General features: G+C 40.6%; 1 protein-coding gene across 2 annotated transcripts in view; it reads left to right on the top strand.

The window, feature by feature from the left end:
* Positions 1-16,798, top strand: part of ALS2 (alsin Rho guanine nucleotide exchange factor ALS2) — a 36,848-nt gene extending 20,050 nt beyond the window's left edge. Inside the window, exons 13-34 of one of the 2 annotated variants that reach the window (XM_059476111.1) lie at positions 24-186; positions 977-1,108; positions 1,332-1,460; positions 1,771-1,841; positions 2,195-2,261; positions 2,544-2,746; positions 2,882-2,947; positions 4,350-4,448; positions 4,959-5,123; positions 7,247-7,358; positions 7,653-7,730; positions 7,841-7,974; positions 9,882-10,049; positions 10,312-10,429; positions 10,961-11,118; positions 11,809-11,931; positions 12,404-12,580; positions 12,960-13,005; positions 13,507-13,568; positions 14,182-14,331; positions 14,588-14,684; positions 16,053-16,798. In XM_059476111.1, the coding sequence (XP_059332094.1) occupies positions 24-186; positions 977-1,108; positions 1,332-1,460; positions 1,771-1,841; positions 2,195-2,261; positions 2,544-2,746; positions 2,882-2,947; positions 4,350-4,448; positions 4,959-5,123; positions 7,247-7,358; positions 7,653-7,730; positions 7,841-7,974; positions 9,882-10,049; positions 10,312-10,429; positions 10,961-11,118; positions 11,809-11,931; positions 12,404-12,580; positions 12,960-13,005; positions 13,507-13,568; positions 14,182-14,331; positions 14,588-14,684; positions 16,053-16,091 (2,557 nt within the window). In that variant the 3' untranslated portion in view covers positions 16,092-16,798. Of the gene's footprint in view, positions 1-23; positions 187-976; positions 1,109-1,331; positions 1,461-1,770; positions 1,842-2,194; positions 2,262-2,543; positions 2,747-2,881; positions 2,948-4,349; positions 4,449-4,958; positions 5,124-7,246; positions 7,359-7,652; positions 7,731-7,840; positions 7,975-9,860; positions 10,050-10,311; positions 10,430-10,960; positions 11,119-11,808; positions 11,932-12,403; positions 12,581-12,959; positions 13,006-13,506; positions 13,569-14,181; positions 14,332-14,587; positions 14,685-16,052 lie in introns of both variants that reach the window. The other variant, XM_059476110.1, reaches the window with a different exon arrangement.
* The last annotated feature ends 748 nt before the right edge of the window (positions 16,799-17,546 follow it).

The raw sequence follows: 17,546 nt of genomic DNA, 5'->3' as shown, positions 1-17,546 counted from the left end.
TTCCCAATGGTCCCATCATTTAGGGACTTCTTGAGTAAAAACCAGGAGCTGTTACAGAAACTGTCTGAGAAGAATGAGGAAAACCTGCAGCTAGTAGAAGTTTTGAATGCTCTGTTTTTCATGCCATTTGGACGACTTCATAATTATGCCAGAACTTTGCTAAAGCTTGCCACGTGTTTTGAAGTGGTAGGATGGTTTTTCTATCTATAGTGCAATAAATAAACACATGAAACTTATAGCTTGGAAGTAACTGTGTGAAGCAAATGCCAGGTAATTAAAACCAGTTTATTCCTCAGAGGAGCTACTTCAAACTTGTATTTGCTGCAGGGAAGATCTTGTAGATTTATTTGCATAATCTTACACCACTTGCACAAATCACATGACAGGGAGAAACTTGTTATTCTGCCAGAGCTTGTTTGTGTGCCTGAGTGCTTAATTGCAAATACATTGTTTTGATATTTGCCTGTTGCTTTTCAGTTTCATCTGGCATCATTGCAGCTACCCTTGGCTGTAATACTCTACAAAAAACACTACATATGTATTAGGTAGACTTTTACCACCCATTTAGATGTGTATAATTACTTTGTTTTGAAATAAAAGATGACTAAACAGGCACAGTAACTACTTGTACATTTAGCCCAATATTGTAATTAGTAATTTAGAGTATTGTTCCTGCAGTTATGAGCACTACTTCTGGGACAGCTTGTTGAGCTGCAAGAAAGTAGATCATGTAATTGTGTATTAATCATTCTCCTTGTAACATTCAGGGACCTTCTTGTGATTTTTAAAAACTATTAGGACACTAACAGAACATGTGACCAAAAAAATAACTGTCTGCTCTGCTTATTACCCAGACCAACTGTCATGCCCTTAGTGCAGATTTAATAAAATGAGCAGTTGTGTTGCAGCTTGGTTGGTGGTGTTGGTACAGGGGATCAGCAGCACCCTCAGCTCTGCCTTACCTTGTGCCCTGCAGGCATCTCCAGAATACCAGAAGCTGCAGGATTCTAGTTCATGTTATGAGAACCTTGCTGTCCATCTTAGCAGAAAAATGAAAGAAGCAGAATACACCCTTGGCTTCTGGAAGACCTTTCCTGGGAAAATGACGGTATGGTGATGATTTCCAGTCCATCTGCAGCTTGAATCTCTTGCTCTTAGTGCCTGTGTCCATTACTGATGCTGCTGTCCCAGTGTTTTCCAGCTGGTGTTGCTGTAGTGCTCTTTACTTTGGAAAGGCTTGGAAAGCTTTCCTGTGAAAGACTAAAGCAGCAGCCCTCAGTCACAGTCAGTGAGGAGTGGGATTGTGTCACTTTGTGTTGCCCTCCCTGCAGGACTCCTTGCGGAAGCCGGAGCGGCGTTTGATCTGTGAGAGCAGCAATCGGGCCCTGTCCCTGCAGCACGCAGGAAGGTTCTCTGTGAACTGGTTCATCCTCTTCAATGATGCTCTGGTACATGCTCAGGTGAGCCAGCTTGCAGCCAGCAACAAAACCTTTTCTCTGCTTCAAACACCACATATTTTTCATACACTGAAGTTTTTCCAGTGTAAAAATAAATCTGACATCATGTGTCTTTTTAACATTTGATTGCATTGGCCTGTGGCTGGCATGGTTTCTGTTGGCTGTTGCTTGAAGCAAAGTTGGTGGAAAGAGTCCCTAATGCTCAGTTTTTGCTAGTTCTCAAACAAAGGGGAAAAAATAAACCATTTGAAAAAAAGTGGGGCTGGGTTAATGGATCAGTAACTGGTGATGTTTCCTTTCTCCTTTCCTACAGTTCTCAACACACCATATCTTCCCCTTGTCCACACTGTGGGTAGAAGCTCTTTCAGAAGAGACTGGTAATGTGTGAGTATTCTTGCTTGTGGTGCTGAAACAGTCTGATCTTTTGGGAGAAAAGATGAGCATTTTGTAACCAATTACTGTGAACTTGGAGTGGAATGCAGTGATTGCAGCCATATCTACCCTTTTTTCTTGTTTCAGAAAATGTATTTCTGTGTCTTAAAAAAAGTTGTGTAAACATCAGAAAGATTAAGGTGGTCGAGAGGGAAGCAAGTCTTCTTTCTGCTGCTTCTTTTTATTGCTAACTTTAAGGGAATGCTAGCTGGGGTAGGGAAGAGAAGGCACAATATCAGTGCTCTAAGAAATCTTGGGGTTTCAGGATGGAATTTCAGAGATTAAAATACTTTTTCCCTGTGTAGGAATGGGTTGAAGATTACAACACCTGAAGAGCAATTTGTTCTTGTTTCTTCAACACCACAGGAAAAGGTGGGCATTTCTACAAATTTAAAACAGCTTCAGTGATACAGATGATGCTTTTTCTCCCGTTGTGAAATCAAACTTGGAGAAGGATTTTCCTGAGTATTCCCCAGTAACGAAGTCTTTCTGCAGCTGAGTGTGCAGGCTGGCTGTGCCTGAGTGTCGCAGCGTTGCAGTGCACAGCACTGTGCTGAGCAGTGCCAGTGGCATGATTGTGCTTGCTGTAAAGGTGAGAGCCGGTGCAAAGACAGCTGCTGGCTAAATTCTGTCATGAACCACTTTCTGTTTCAGACCAAGTGGCTGAGGGCAATAAGCCAAGCAGTGGATCAGGCCCTTAGAGGGACTTCTGACATGGTCCTGTATGGAGCTGGTGGGAATGTGCCAAGACAGGAACCTCCTATTTCTCGCAGTGCCAAATACACCTTCTACAAGGACCCTCGATTCAAGGATGCTGTTTATGATGGGAGGTGGCTTTCAGGAAAACCCCATGGAAGGTAAAAGCACTGGAGCTGTTGAAACCAAAATGAAGTGGTTGCTGTAGCAATAAGTAGGCTCACTCACAGAAGGTATTTTTAAAGTGCAAAAGACAAAAATTGTCTTACATATTTGCATGGGTTTGTATTTTCCAGAGGGATCCTAAAATGGGCAGATGGACGAATGTACTCTGGGACTTTCCGGACTGGGCTGGAGGATGGGTAAGATATCCTAACTACTTGTAGAGCCAGGCAAGAAATACTTTTTGTTGTAGGAGCAAACAACAAAACCTTTTTAATTAAAGGTTTTGCAGTGAATCTTACTGGCCTGTCTTACAACATAGTGATGCATCTTCTCTAGTGTTTTCTTTGCTATATTTCTGGTAGAGCAAAGGTTTAGTAATTTAGCAAAGAGACAAAATCTTGAACTGAGACTTCAGGGTTTGGGTGAAAACTAATGAGAGTATGTGATCTTGATGATGAAGATAACTAGTACAGAGGAGACTGAAAGTAGGCTGAATGGAAGGTCTGAAACAAGGAAAACCACTTGAAAATAACTCAATATATTACTTTTATTATTAGCTTTGAATTAATTCAATTAGTTTTGAATTAATCTGTGGACTGCATTGCCAAGAATCTGCTTATAACACCGTTGAGGCTGAGATATTAATTTATTTCCAAAGGCATTTTTATCTGCATCTTGTGAGCAGACATGCTTGTATTGGGCAGGATAAAAATATGTGAGAAGTCTTATTGACTTTGAGATGTATTTTCAAAATACTGGGTTGGAGGGGAATTGAAATGGGGTCTGACCGCAGACAGCTTTTTAAAATTCCTCTTGGCTATTGGCGTAATGTCAAACTATAAAACAAGATTAGAGCTTTGGTCATTTGTAACTAAGTAACTAATCCTGGAGATTTTAGGGTTGTTGGAGATGGAAATACTGCAAACAAGTCCCAGCCAGAAAGAAATGGATTAGTATTTAGCTGTAATTGCTGAAAATATCAAATGTGTATACTTGTATTTCAGCATGCATGTTATAGTCCCAGCAGTTAACAGCAGTGTCATGTTGGGAGGACATGTTCTGAAGAGAACCTTCAGAACTGGATTTTAATCTCCTCAGGAGATGAAAATCAATAAATACAGTTGTGTATCTCATTCTTTTCAGGCATACTGAAACTGTGAATAATTCTTTGTCACTGAGCATTACTGGAAGCTAGCATCTTTTGAAAAAATCTTTTCTGTAGCATTACATGCCCTTATCTTTCCCTGGAATAGAGTGTACTTGAATTATCAAGAGCTGAAGAAAATAATAAAGGTAGAAGCAGTCGTATGATTTGAAAAGACTCATGGCCTGAGAAAAACACTGCATTGTGGCTGTGAGAGCAGTATTTATAATGTCACAATCAAACAGGAGAGAGCAGTATGGACTAAATTGACCATCTAGTGATGCTGAATTCTTACTTTCTCTTATAAAAACTCTTATCTGTGACTGCTGTAGTTAAAGATGCACAAAAATGAGAGAGAGCATTCTGATTTTAGAATTGCTCTGTTTTGTGTGTCTGCTCTGTTAATGAAATGTGCTGGTGTTACAGCTGCTTGTGTTCCATCTCTGCCCTGGCAGGTATGGGGAATACAGAGTGCCCAACAAAGCACTGAATAAAGAGGACCATTACGTGGGATACTGGAAGGAAGGCAAAATGTGTGGGCACGGAGTGTACAGGTAACTTGTGGCACTTGTGTTGCTGGCACTGCATGGCTGCAGGAGAGCAGGGCTGATGCTCTGACCAAGGCTCTGTGTGTAGCTTTCCTACGTTGCAGACTTGTGGTTGTAGTTAGTGTAGCTTATTTTCTGCTTTGCTCACAATGCAACTTGTACAGTGGTCAGTTGTTAATGTCTGCTCTAATGTTGCTGCCACCTGGCAATAAGAGAGGATTCTTTGCTCTGAGAGATAAGTATCACCTCCAATGGCCTTGCTTGCAGGGCAGAGAGTGGCTTTAAAACAATAAAGCATCCAAAGACTTGTATTAAAGGATCGCTTTTATCCCAAACATACTTTAACTGTAGTTGCTGTTTGGTGTGGTTGTAATGCAATTCCTAGAAGGAAAAAGAGAGGGCTTATCTGTTTGGGGGAAGCACCCAGCAAAACGAATCAATCAGAAGCTCCCAAACCAGCCCCCCAGGAGAGCAGCAGATGAAGGACTCTGAGCTGTTCCTGTGTTGCTGTTGCAGCTATGCCACGGGTGAGGTGTATGAAGGGTGTTTCCAGGATAACATGCGGCACGGGCACGGGCTGCTGCGCAGTGGGAAGCTGACCTCTTCTTCCCCCAGTATGTTCATTGGACAGTGGATAATGGACAAGAAGAGTGGTTATGGAGTTTTTGATGATATCACAAGGTAATGCTTCCACAGTCCTTAAAACTCAGGTATGCAATTTTGCAATTGCAAAAAGAATAGGCAAGGATGTGATTTGTGAGTACCAGGAATACTGCATGTCTTTTTCTTTCTTCTTAATTGCTGGGCTTTCTGGGTTGATGGTATAAAGAAATGAGTCTAGAAACTGCCTTTTAGTGCTGCTTCTGGAGTGAGTGGTGGAGGGATTGCACTGTTTTTTTGTCTTGTTTTCTGTCATACTCCTGCCTGAAAACTAGCTCTGAGTATGGTGTTTTATTGAGGTGTTGTGTGGTGCATGTGCTGAAAGTGTTAAAAATTCATGTGAGGAGTATTCTTTCATCTCAGACCTATGAGACTGGGTTGTTCAGTGGCAGATAATGGTGCTCACGAATTTCAACTCATGCTCAGATTTTCCATTGGCTTATTCTCCCAGTGCAGTGGAGGGAAGATGCTTCCTCTCAGGGCAGATGACTGAAATGATGGTCTCAGAGACAGACTTGCACTAAATACGTGCAGTAAATGAACCCTGAGCACACATCAATATAATCTGTCTTTCTGTCACCAATTTAATGGTTGTTTTTTCTGGAAAGAGCTTTTGGTGAATGCCCAAGGAACTGTTGTTGGTTAACTGAATGCCCACTTGAAAAGCCAAGCAGGCAAAAGTCTGGAGTGTAAAGGGGAGATGTTTTTCTGAAACAAAGCTGTTGTAATATCTCTAGGTATTTCCTACCTTCCTATGTTCCTTCCTATGTTCTTACTCTGTAGTGCCAAGACGTGTCTGCATACTTTCTTTAGTCATTTATCTTCCTGGGACAAATAGATACCAGCTTTTCTTGCAAATCCTCTCACCTCCAGAATTTGTAAATGCAATGTTAATTCATGGTGAAGGAGGAGTGTGGCATTTGCTTTTCACTCCAGCACTACTCAAACATGAGTGAGCTGCCCTGATGTAGTTTTGCTTCTGGTGTTGGGGAGGTAATCTGTGTGTCTTTGTGTCCTCAGGATTTGTTTTCTGCACTTATTCTGCAGCCCAGACTAAAAAGGAATAGCTGCAGACACTATTGCCTGCTGTCATTTTTGCAAAACAGTTATTTGAACAAGTGGGACTTTGAGTTTCCATCCCAGTAACTGAGCATGCAGAATCTCTCTCCAAGGGCCCTTCACCCAGCAGAGGCCTCTGTAGCTGGCAGGATGAATCATCAGAGAAGCTTCCTGCCACCCTATGGGGCCAGTCAGCTGGGAAACACCCCTGAGCTTAGTTTAATGGTTGGACTTACTCTCTTTACTATAAACATAGTTTTTCCTGGGTACATTTCAAGGAAAATGCTTGGTAACAAGCAGAATTGTATCAAATCAATTACTAGTTTCCCTCTAAAAGCAGAAAAAAAGGCCTTAAGAAGTTAATATTTTATTAATTGCATGGGGAAAATGTCACATTCTCTTCCAGAACTGGAAAAATAGGTTGTTTGGAAATATTTGAGACTTGCACTAAGTTTCAAACAACTCTAGCCTGACATCTATGCACTTATATAAAGAAAAAAATAGTATTTTAAATAGTCTGAAAGAGGCTGATGTTTATTTGTAAGCAATCTTTAATTGTATAATAATTTTTTTAATGTTGTGACCTTTGTTAGGCTGTTATATAGAAACTTGGCACAATATGATGTGTTTCTTCACAATATTTGTACTCTTAATATTTCAAAAATGTCATGTATGACTTTCTAGGTCTCCCTCCTATTCCCCAAGAAGAATAGCTTGGTTTCTTTTGATTTTTTTATTCTCTTCAGTTTGAGCCATCAGACTTTAGGTAAAAGAAATAAAAACTTTGGCAAAACAAGCTGCTCAAGTTCCTTGGGGCGTGCAGTGGGCTTAACAGGGCTGCAGCACTGTTTCAGCTCATCAGCTTGCTTGGATATGGCCAATTTGGAATGTGAATTGGGAAAGAAAGTTCACTCTAATTTATTTGTACCAAAAATAGTCTGGTGAACCTCAACTGACAGACCCAAAGCAAGTGCTCTGTGACTCTCTTCTGATGATTTCTTTAATGGTCATTGTGGCTGTAAAGCCAAAGAAAGACTAGAGATGTACTATTTAGGCTCTGTTTTTCCCACTTCATTTTTCTTCAGAGGAGAAAAGTATATGGGAATGTGGCAAGATGATGTTTGCCAAGGCAATGGTGTTGTGGTTACTCAGTTTGGACTGTATTACGAAGGAGCCTTCAGCAGCAACAAAATGATGGTGAGTTGGACACCAGACCCTGGGCTTAGGGACTTCTCCTCTAAGTGTGGCAGCTTTCTGAGGCAGATGAGTGTGTGTTAGGTTGTGGAAACTTTCTGCTCTTCTGATCTTCTATTGCCCATGCTTTTAGAATTGCCTTTATTGTCCCTGCTCTAACCTAGGACTACTTCAGAAAGAGCTTAGAAATTACTATTTGCTAAGAATTAAAAACAGGTTTTCTAAAGTGCATCTTTACATCTGTGGTCTGCCCTTCTGTTATAATTACTGCTTTGTGTTCTTTGATTCTTTTTGTAGGGGACTGGAATTCTGCTTTCTGAGGATGATACAGTCTATGAGGGGGAATTTTCAGATAACTGGACTCTGAGTGGAAAGGTCTGTATTGCAGTTGTCACTTGTAAACTGTTAACCATCTAAGAAAATAAAAAGGTTGTCATTTGGTTCCCAATGGATTTTAGTTAAATGTTTTATTATCTTTTCTCAAGGGAACACTGACCTTGCCAAATGGAGATTATATTGAAGGTCTCTTCAGTGGAGAGTGGGGATCTGGAATAAAAATCACAGGAACCTACTTCAAACCTAGTTTGTATGAGAATGAGAAGGACAAGCCTAAAGCACTGTGAGTGTTGAATAATAAATAATTATTATTTTAAATAATAAATGTGGTTCAGTATTACTTAGGAACAGAAAGATTGTCTTTTCTCAAAGACCGGTCAAAAATACTTCTTCCAAAGAAACAGTGAGGTTTTGAAAACATTTTTCCTCGTTCTTGCTGCTAAAGAAATAAGATAAACATACTGTTACAGTTATTCTTGCTTTAATTACTACTTGAATATGCAAATAATGGCATGAAATTACAGGACAGCTGATGTGCTGCTACTGTGCTGTGCTGTAGCAGTCTAATTTTTTTTTTTGTTTATGTTGGAGCTGACTGATAGAACCTGAGTTCACAGCTGCTGCTGACTTCTGAGCTCCTGAGAAAGACTTAAGTTCCATTAAATTAAGTTAATAACATATCTCTGCCTTCTGCCAGTTACTTTGTTAGCAAATTAATGAATTGTGTCATTTAATAATGCCAGTAGGGATATATTTGGACAGAGTTGACTAGATCCTCCACTTCTTCCAAACCGTGTGTAAGAAAATAGAAGGTTGCTGATTTGCAGAAAAGCATTTTAATACCGTGGCAAAGACCACTTTGAAAAGTATCTGTAAACCTCTCTGTATAGCAGATGCCTTGGGGTAATTTGCTTAATTATTTCTGGGGAAAAAAATCAAAATATGTTCAAGTTCTAATTGATATATCTTTGAGTAAAAGAAAGCACAGTAAAGAGTTGATGGTGAGATGTTGGTATGTGGTAGCACCATGTAATGGTTTAGCAATTGCTGTATGGGATTCAGTGTCTTGGAAACGTGCTCTGAAATTTCAGATTAAAATGGGAAACACAGCTCTAATATTTTTACATAGATTACTTGTCAGTTGGCTTCCTGAAGCTTTCACTGGTGATTTCTTTTGACAGTGCTGACACCTACAACAGCATGCAAGTTAAGCAGGGCCTCCCTGCTGAACTGAACACTTGCAGCCTTTACAGTTGTCTGCTTTTTACCCCAGGAGGGAGTCTATGAATAAATGTATATACATATTTTTGAGGATTGCTTGTGAAATAAGGGTTTCATCTATCCTCTTCTGACTGTCTTCAAGTTGAAAATCTTCTGGTATAATTTCTGAAAAGGCTTAGAGCCTACTTTTCCTGCTTTGTGAAGCTGGCAGCATGGGGAAATTACCTGTGTTGCTAGTTCTCATCTCAAATATGCTGGAAGAAATATTAATGAGAGGTTTGACAATTTCTGACACTTCATTTAATTCAAGATAGACCTGTTAACCCTGACAGCACTTACTTGTTTTGAGAAAGCTTTTCAAAGCCGTAAATTCATTATATGTCTGAAATATCTTTATACGTGCAAAGAGCTCTTGGTTTTCTTCTGGCTACAGATGATCCCTGAGCTTTGTCTGGCAGTGAAAGGATGCCTGAGCTGGTTTTGCTCTCTATCAGCACATCCCTAACATGCTCTGCAGCATTATCTGTAGCTGCTACTTAAGGGTCAGAAGCTGTGTAGCCATCCTTGGTATTTATGTGGGTAGCTGTGCTACTTGTACACTCCAGGACAGAGAGATGCTTGGGACTTACTTATGCTGTGTCCTTGCTATACAAATGTGTCCTGAGACTTCTGAATGGATACCAGTGATAAAGATAAGCACCAGACCTTTGTTGTACCATTTCCTGGAAGGCTGCAAGAAAGAGTAAAACTAACAAGGTTCATAGCTGTCCTCTAATGTAGGTATTAGTAGTAGGTTCTAACTTTATTCTTAGTGATAAAACATGGTTCACAGTAGAGTCTGTTAAGTTTCTCAGCTTTTGGTAAAACAGTGTGAGAGATGAGATTGACATTAGCCATGAGTGGTTTTCAAGCTGAATGTGTTGTTTCATTGCTATTTGATTTTAACAGACCCACTGGTCATTTTATTAGGCGGAAACTTGGGATCCTGGCAGTGTCCCCTGATGAGAAATGGAAGGCAGTATTTGAAGAATGCTGGAACCAGCTTGGCTGTGAGAGCCCTGGCCAGGGGGACAGATGGAAGGCTTGGGACAACATTGCGGTGGCTCTGACCACCAACCGACGGCAGCACAAAGACAGGTAGGCTCCTAGAGAATGTGTCACCAAGCAAGAGAGGATGGAGAGAGAAACTGCAATTGCACTCAGCTCTAAACTTGAAACTGGCTGTAAAGTTTTAGTTAAAACAGCAGCAAATCCCAAACGAAATCATAACCTTACTGCTCTGCACTACAAACCCTTTCAGGGACATGCTGATGGTTATTACTAGTTGAGTTGTTAATGTCAGGGGTTTTTCCCCATTGTGTGTCTCAACCTGTACAATGTCTGTCTTTTTAAACTGCAGCCCAGAATTACTGAGCCGCTCACATACTCAGACACTGGAAAGCTTGGAGTTCATTCCACAACACATTGGTGCCTTCACCCTGGAAAAATATGAAAATATAAAAAAATATTTGATAAAGGTATTGTGACTGAAATGCTCACATAATAAGGCATGACAAGCTCACTTTGTAATAGCTTTCCTAATTACTTCCATATTTGCACTCTTGTAATCCATAGTTCATGTTTGCTCATCACTTATTATATTGAAGTCCACAACTAAGACTAAAATAATTGAATACCTAATGAATGCTCTCTTAAAGTCACTTTCTGTTCAGTTACTGTTTTCATTCTTTAATGTTGGATCCCAGCAAAGCATCTTGAAATACTTGCTAATTTTTGCATGTCAATTTTAAGAGTACTGAGCAGATGACTAGTCCAAGTAGTAGCACAAGTTCTTGTACTGTCTTGACTCCTATAAATTGTGTTTAGCTGACACAGAAATTTTATAATTCAAATGGCAATTTGTTAAATATAGCTCATTTTTTAGATACTTGTAATATTTTCTTGTAAGCCTGTTGTTGGATCTTTCACCCATCTGTCTTGGATTCCATTTTTTTAAACTTGTTTGCCATTGACCTATCTGACTGGCCAATTAATATACATTGTCTCAGGCTTGTGATACTCCTCTGCATCCCTTGGGCAAGCTGGTGGAAACGCTGGTGGCTGTCTACAGAATGACCTATGTTGGTGTAGGAGCCAATCGACGACTGCTGCAGGAGGCTGTAAGGGAGATCAAGTCCTACCTCAAACGCATCTTCCAGCTGGTCAGGTAATGAGACTCATTTCCAAGTCAAACTGCTGCTGAATTCATGAAAGCTGCCCCATGTCCTGAAGCTACCTAGTGTTGTACAGTTCAAAGGTGCTGGCATTGTAACTTAATTTTGGGGGTTGTTTGTATTTTCCTATCTTTTTAAGGAGTCTTGAATATTTTGTCAAAAATGGAAAAATTAAACTAGTGTGTTACATCCTACATTGTATTTCAAAATGTGGCTGTAAGCAGCTCACCTGGAATATGGATTTACAGTTTAGTGTCTGTGGATATCAGGGCTGTGCAAAGACAGTGTTCAAAGGGTATAGAACACTAGTGAGGATAGGGAATCCCAGTGTATTCCATAAAGTTCTTACCAATGGATGAACAATCTTCCTATGAAGAGCTGGCTTGGCTTCTTGAGAATGTGTCCTGCCAATCTGAAAGCAGAAATACTCCAAATTACTAACAGTTAGAAGCCTTGTCTGGAGGAAAGTAATGTTAATGTAGGAAAGGTGTCCTTGTCAAGGGAGGGGTTGGCATTCCTAAGTTTTCCTCCAGGGAGCTGGTACTCTGTGTGTTACCTGTGCTGTCTTAGCCCACCATATATTATTTTTGCTGTCTTTTTTTTCTCCTGTCTTGCCTTAGTGCTGAGATCTGTGGAAACGTGTAGATGTGACCTCAAATGCGTTTACGTGTTTTGCCTTTTAGGTTCTTGTTTCCTGATCTCCCGGAAGAGGGCAGCACAATTCCATTTCTGATGACGGAGTCAAAAGGAAGGCGATCATTTTGCAGTGGGAAATCTGATTCCAGATCGGAATCTCCTGAGCCAGGGTACATAAAGGAAAAACAAAGCATTTGTTGCATTTTTTTTTTCTTCTTTGGGGGAAGAAAGATAAACAATATTCAACTGATGGATCTAAGCAGTGGTTTGTCTTCCCCTTGGGTTGTGATGACAAATTCTGATAAGCAAAATTCCATGTTATGGTTGTAATAAGCATTCACGCTTGTCCGTGCAGTGGTTCTTTACTTAAAACAAAACTTGCTTTTGTCTGTTATGGGTAAGCAAGTTAAGGCTTGAGCCTGGGCTTCAGAAAAGCATTTTGGATAAGAGCACTGGAGGTAATTTATAATCTTATCAGAGTTGCTATTTGATGGATTTGTACTTATTTCTTTACTCTTATCCCTCATAGAATAGACTCGTGATACATGAAAGATTTGTTCCAATGATTTTCATTCAATTTTTATAGATAACTAGGTTTTTTGTCTTCCTTTGCAAACCACCCCTTCTGGTTTTTTGTTGCAGCTACGTGGTAACCAGTTTTGGCTTGCTGCTCCCTGTGTTACTGCCACGCCTCTATCCCCCTCTGTTTATGCTTTATGCCTTGGACAACGAGCGTGAGGAGGACATTTACTGGGAATGCGTCTTGCGCCTAAACAAACAGACTGATCTGGCTCTTCTCAGCTTCCTGGGAGTGCAAGCGTGAGTACAGCAAAACAGAAACTGCAACAGGTTATGGCATGTCATTAAGTAAAGCAACTAAAACAAAGCCCCAGCTATCTAAAGTATTTTCTCTGATTTAAATGCATCTAGACATGTCTTCAAGCTAATTAGAAGGGTTAAGAGTGAATCAGACCTTCCCTCTTCCAAAACAGGGAAGTGGAAGGGATGGGAACGAGGTAAACATTGGTGTTGCTCCAAAATCAGAGACATTTCAAATTGCAGTTTTCCTGGGTACCTGTGTGAGGTGTAGCTGATCCTGGAGGAAGGGCTGTTGTGTCTCAGAACACGATGACTTCATTCCTGTAATGTGAAAAATACGTTAAGATTATGTTTTCTCAGTGGACTATGTTTCTTGCAGGAAGTTTTGGCCAGGAACTGTGTCCATCCTTGGAGAGAGTAGAAAGGTATGTTCATTGGGCCTTGTTTATGTGTTTTGCCCAGTGGTTCTTTCAAGAAACTGAAATCATCAAAGTGATCAAAGAATTTTTGGCCAGGCTCTTTGCTTAAGATATGCCATGTTATTATATTTCCCTTAAGTTTGCCTACTATTTAAATACTATAGTAATGACTTAGCAGGGACACTGGACTTGATCTCCAGAGGTCCCCTCCAGCCCCAGCCATTCTGTGATTTCTTACAGTGGCCATCAGGCCAGCTTTGTCACTCACTGACAGACTTGGCAATGAAATCAAGAGACCTTTGCTTGGTCTCCAGTTATGAAAGTGTGAGAATGAATGTCTAGCATAGAGATTTTCAAGCTGCCTAATTAAGAGTTATATCATTATATACTTTCTGCTTAGAAAAAATGTATAGTTTACATTCTTAATCATTATCTTGTTGAAAGAGGCTCAACACTGAACAGTGGGGGTACTGAACCTGCCTGATAAATCTTACCATGATTACACAGGTATCATCAAACACAAAAGATGCCTGCTTTGCCTCTGCTGTTGAATGTTTACAGCAAATCAGGTAATTCTTTGTAATCTGTCTTTCAGTGTTTCACTGTCCCTGCCACAGTAGTATCTGGTTTACTTGACTGGGATCCTTTACATGTCACTCTTTTTTGTTCACCTTTGTAAGAGAAGTCACTAAGACATTTTCCAGTTCTGAGTAAAGATGCAAATTCTCCTGCTGGGGAATGAAGTGTTGCTTCATGAACACAACTGAAAGGTGTCTGTAGGGCACCATTTAGAATCAAGGGCATAAGGATGTCTGTCAAATACACATGTGCATTTCCAAACAGCTGTGGGCAAGTCACCTGAGCATGGGAGGCTTTTCTGTGTCTTTTGTGCAAGAATTTAAGAAATTAGGAATATTTTAGAAAGGAATTTTTCCCCTTTTACTGCTATATTAAAACACCATAAAAGTGTGACGAGAGTCTGCCTTGCAGTAGTGTGCCTTGCTGTGGTGCTTGTAACCTGGGTCCTGTGCAGCCTTGGCAGCCCTGGCTGCTGCAGTGTCAATGTCTGACTGACCTCCAGGGGCATGGGGAGGGCCATGGTGGCCAGCAAACCCTTCCTAATTTAGATGCAGATCTCTCACTGCTTACTGTTATCCTGGTTTGCTTTTGCTCTCCAAACAGTACCACATTTACCCCAGCTGACAAGCTGAAGGTGATCCAGCAGACTTTTGAAGAGATCTCCCAGAGTGTACTTGAGACCCTTCAGGAAGATTTTCTGTGGTCCATGGATGACTTATTTCCTGTTTTTCTCTATGTGGTGCTACGAGCCAGGTAGGCACCAAGGGTGGCATCAGTCATAAGTGAGCATTGGCAGGACAAGGACTTCTGTGTTAAACACTCCTGCTGCTTGTTATGGGATTACTTACTGGCTTTTTGTAACTATAAATTCTCCAATTTGACTGTTTGCTTTGGTCTGAAAAAGTCTTGAACAGTCTTTATTGTGAAAAAGCCCTGAATTCAGAATTAAGAAACATAATACTGGCAACTTGTGTTCCCATGTTCACTTTCCCACTCTCACATGTGGCAGGATAAGGAATTTGGGGTCTGAGGTGCACTTAATCGAGGACCTGATGGATCCCTATCTCCAGCATGGGGAGCAAGGCATCATGTTCACTACCTTGAAGGTATGAAAATTATTCAGAGTTACTAAAGACTTTCTTTGGAAATAATCAGCTTTTAGCAATGAAGATCAGCTTAGGACAATTATATGAACATTAGGCTATAACTTCTTTGACTTTAATTGAAATTTTTTACTAGGATAGGCAAGGAAATTTAATGTAAAGTTTTGGCTAACCTCCTAATTGCAGGTACCTCTAAGAAAAATGGTGTAATGTGCAAATGTGGATTGCTCAAAGGTAATATTGGTTACTGTTGGAATGTTCTAAATGCTCACTTGTCATTCCCCTGCGACTTAACAAGCCTTACTCTCCCTATAAAAACTGAAATGAAGTGCTTCTTTGGAGATTAGCCATTCCATTAAAGTTTAAGTCTAACATTACATCAAGACTTTCCAAGAATGCAGTTTTAGGGGGAAAAAACCCCACACTGTCACTCTCCACATTTTATTAAGTATTCTTATCTTTTTAAGTATGGGAAAAGGAAGAGTATGTGTTTGGAAGAATATCCTCTTATACACTAAGACATTCATAATAGAAATACATTGTTTTGCTACCTCAAAACGGTTTATCACGCGGATCTTGGGACAAGTCAGCAGTGTGGAGCCTTTTAGTGGTGTTGTTTTGGAGGGAGGCTGTTAATCTCAAGTTTAAGGAAAAATCTTAAACTGAAGTGTTAGGTGATCATGATTGTATTTTCTGTCTGTGCAAACTCAAAAAAGTTGAGTTCCAGAGGATTTTTTTAAAGACCTATTAGTTTCATAATGTTGCAAAAAAGGAAGGTTTGCATTGGTTGAAATTTACTAAGGAACCTACATGGTGGAAGCCAAAGTAGAATCTAATTTGCCATGAGTGCAAATGTTGTCTGAGACATTATATTAAGTTTCTGATCCTGGCTGACCTGACCCAGTGCATATTTGAGCCATCATTAAGAAGTGAGTAACTCGCAACATGCAGTCAGGGTGATGGAAACCTTTGCTTTTCACTCTGAGTGCTTTTGAAATGCTTCATCCCTGCATCCTTGTCCTGTAAAATATTTTCTATTTTTGAGTCCTTCTGTCAAAGGGCAAAGAGAGACTTGTAACCAAAAATATGCTTTCATCTAGGCATAGTGGGAGCTGTGAAAGTATGGAGTCCCAAATCATGCTATCTTGCTTGATTAGGTGTTGAATATAATTTGTAACTTAGTCTCCTGTTGCTCATTTTGCTAGCTCTTGTATCAGAAGGTTCTCATGTGTTGAGTGCCACTGTAGCATCACTGCTTGTAGAGAGCCTTGTCCTCCGTTTTCTTGCATAGGGAAAAAACTCAACCTTTTTGTGTGTGATGCTTTGTTGTGAACTGGCAATTGTGCTAATCTGAACTTTGTTTTAATTCAGGCATGTTACTACCAGATTCAACATGAAAAGCTTACCTAGACCATCATTTACAACCTGCCTCTGTGGGACAATTTGCTCAGTGGAACTTCACTAATAACCACTTTCCTGAAATGGCCCTTAGAAATTACTTGGTTATGTTTTGCTGCTACAGATTATATTCAGTTATTTCTTCTGAACTCTCAGTTCTAAGATTCAACTGAATCAAGACTGCAGCCAGCTTTCTGTGAAGTGGTGAAGTTAAAGACTTGGTTTGTCAAGTACCTACCAAGAAGAAATACTTTCCTGTTCTAACAGAAAGATAATTTACTCCTTTTAAATTAACCGTGCTGCACAAAGGCATGGCATCTACATAGAACAAGTGTGAGAGTCTGGACTGCATGGCTTCCAAAGCAGTGGGTTTGTTTTTATTATTCCTGGTCTGTCAGCAGAAATGTTTAAAGGGAATGAATTGCACCACAGAACCATTTGGTCTTCCTGAATTAAGCTGTATGTTTGTTTATTTAAGAAAATAGAAATATGTTAGTATTTATAATGGGTACCTATAGTGTGTTTGGCGATAACGGTTTTGAGGTATCTGTGTTGAACAGCATTGCTGAATGCAGTATTCATGTGCTGTTGTGAAATAATCACACTGTTATGGACTTCCCTATTTACTAGAATTGTAAATATACGGGCATTTACCTTTCTTTCTGTTTATGAAATAAATAAAAGGCACTGACCACTTCAGATTTTGGCACTGAATGAAATGCTGTGCAATGTTCAGTTTGCTTACCCTGAGGACAGATGCTGTCTCTGTCAGCCCTTGTGGGCTGATGAAGAAGGGTGCTCTTACACAGATGTGCTGGGTTGGCCTTGGTTAACACCAGGCTCCTCTCTCACTCCCCTCCTCAGCAGCAGGTGATGTCCAGTCCCTTCCTGGGAAAGAGGGCTTGGCATGCAGAGCTGTTGCCTCAGAAGCGAACTCCTGGCACCAATGCCAAGCTCTTCCCACTGCAGGAAGCTCCTGGGCAGTTCACCCCGCAGGCTGTGTTGGGGTGGCTGCTCCAGGGGGTTTGGAACTCTGCTGTGGCTCCTGGTTCTGCCTGTGCCGAGCCAGAGCTGCCTCTGAGGCAGAGCTTCAGCGCTTCCATGCTTCCCACTCGGAGCAGGACACACTGGGCTGTCTCTCCTGGCACTAATTACAAGGTGTTCCCCTGCAGTCCCTTAGCATGATCCTGATCACACCTGCTGGAGCACTTCACCTCAGAGGCTGCAGAGAAGGCATTTCCCTGGGGAAGGGAATCTGTGAGTGTGTGTGTGTTCTGTGGTTCAGGGCTAACTTCATTTATACCAATAACACTGGTGGGTAACTGGAGTACTGTAGGTGCCAGGACTGACTCAAAAAAAAAAACAAACTGAGGGGAAATGTAGATTACAGAATGTTATAATAGCTTAAGTTATGTTAGACTCCATAGATAATGCTTATCATATTTTGAAATAGTGGTCATGGCTTGT

This window comes from Ammospiza nelsoni, chromosome 7, assembly GCF_027579445.1.
Source record: "Ammospiza nelsoni isolate bAmmNel1 chromosome 7, bAmmNel1.pri, whole genome shotgun sequence".
Taxonomy (NCBI): domain Eukaryota; kingdom Metazoa; phylum Chordata; class Aves; order Passeriformes; family Passerellidae; genus Ammospiza; species Ammospiza nelsoni.
Note: the sequence above shows the minus strand (reverse complement) of the source record. Positions and strands in the feature narration are given on the sequence as shown.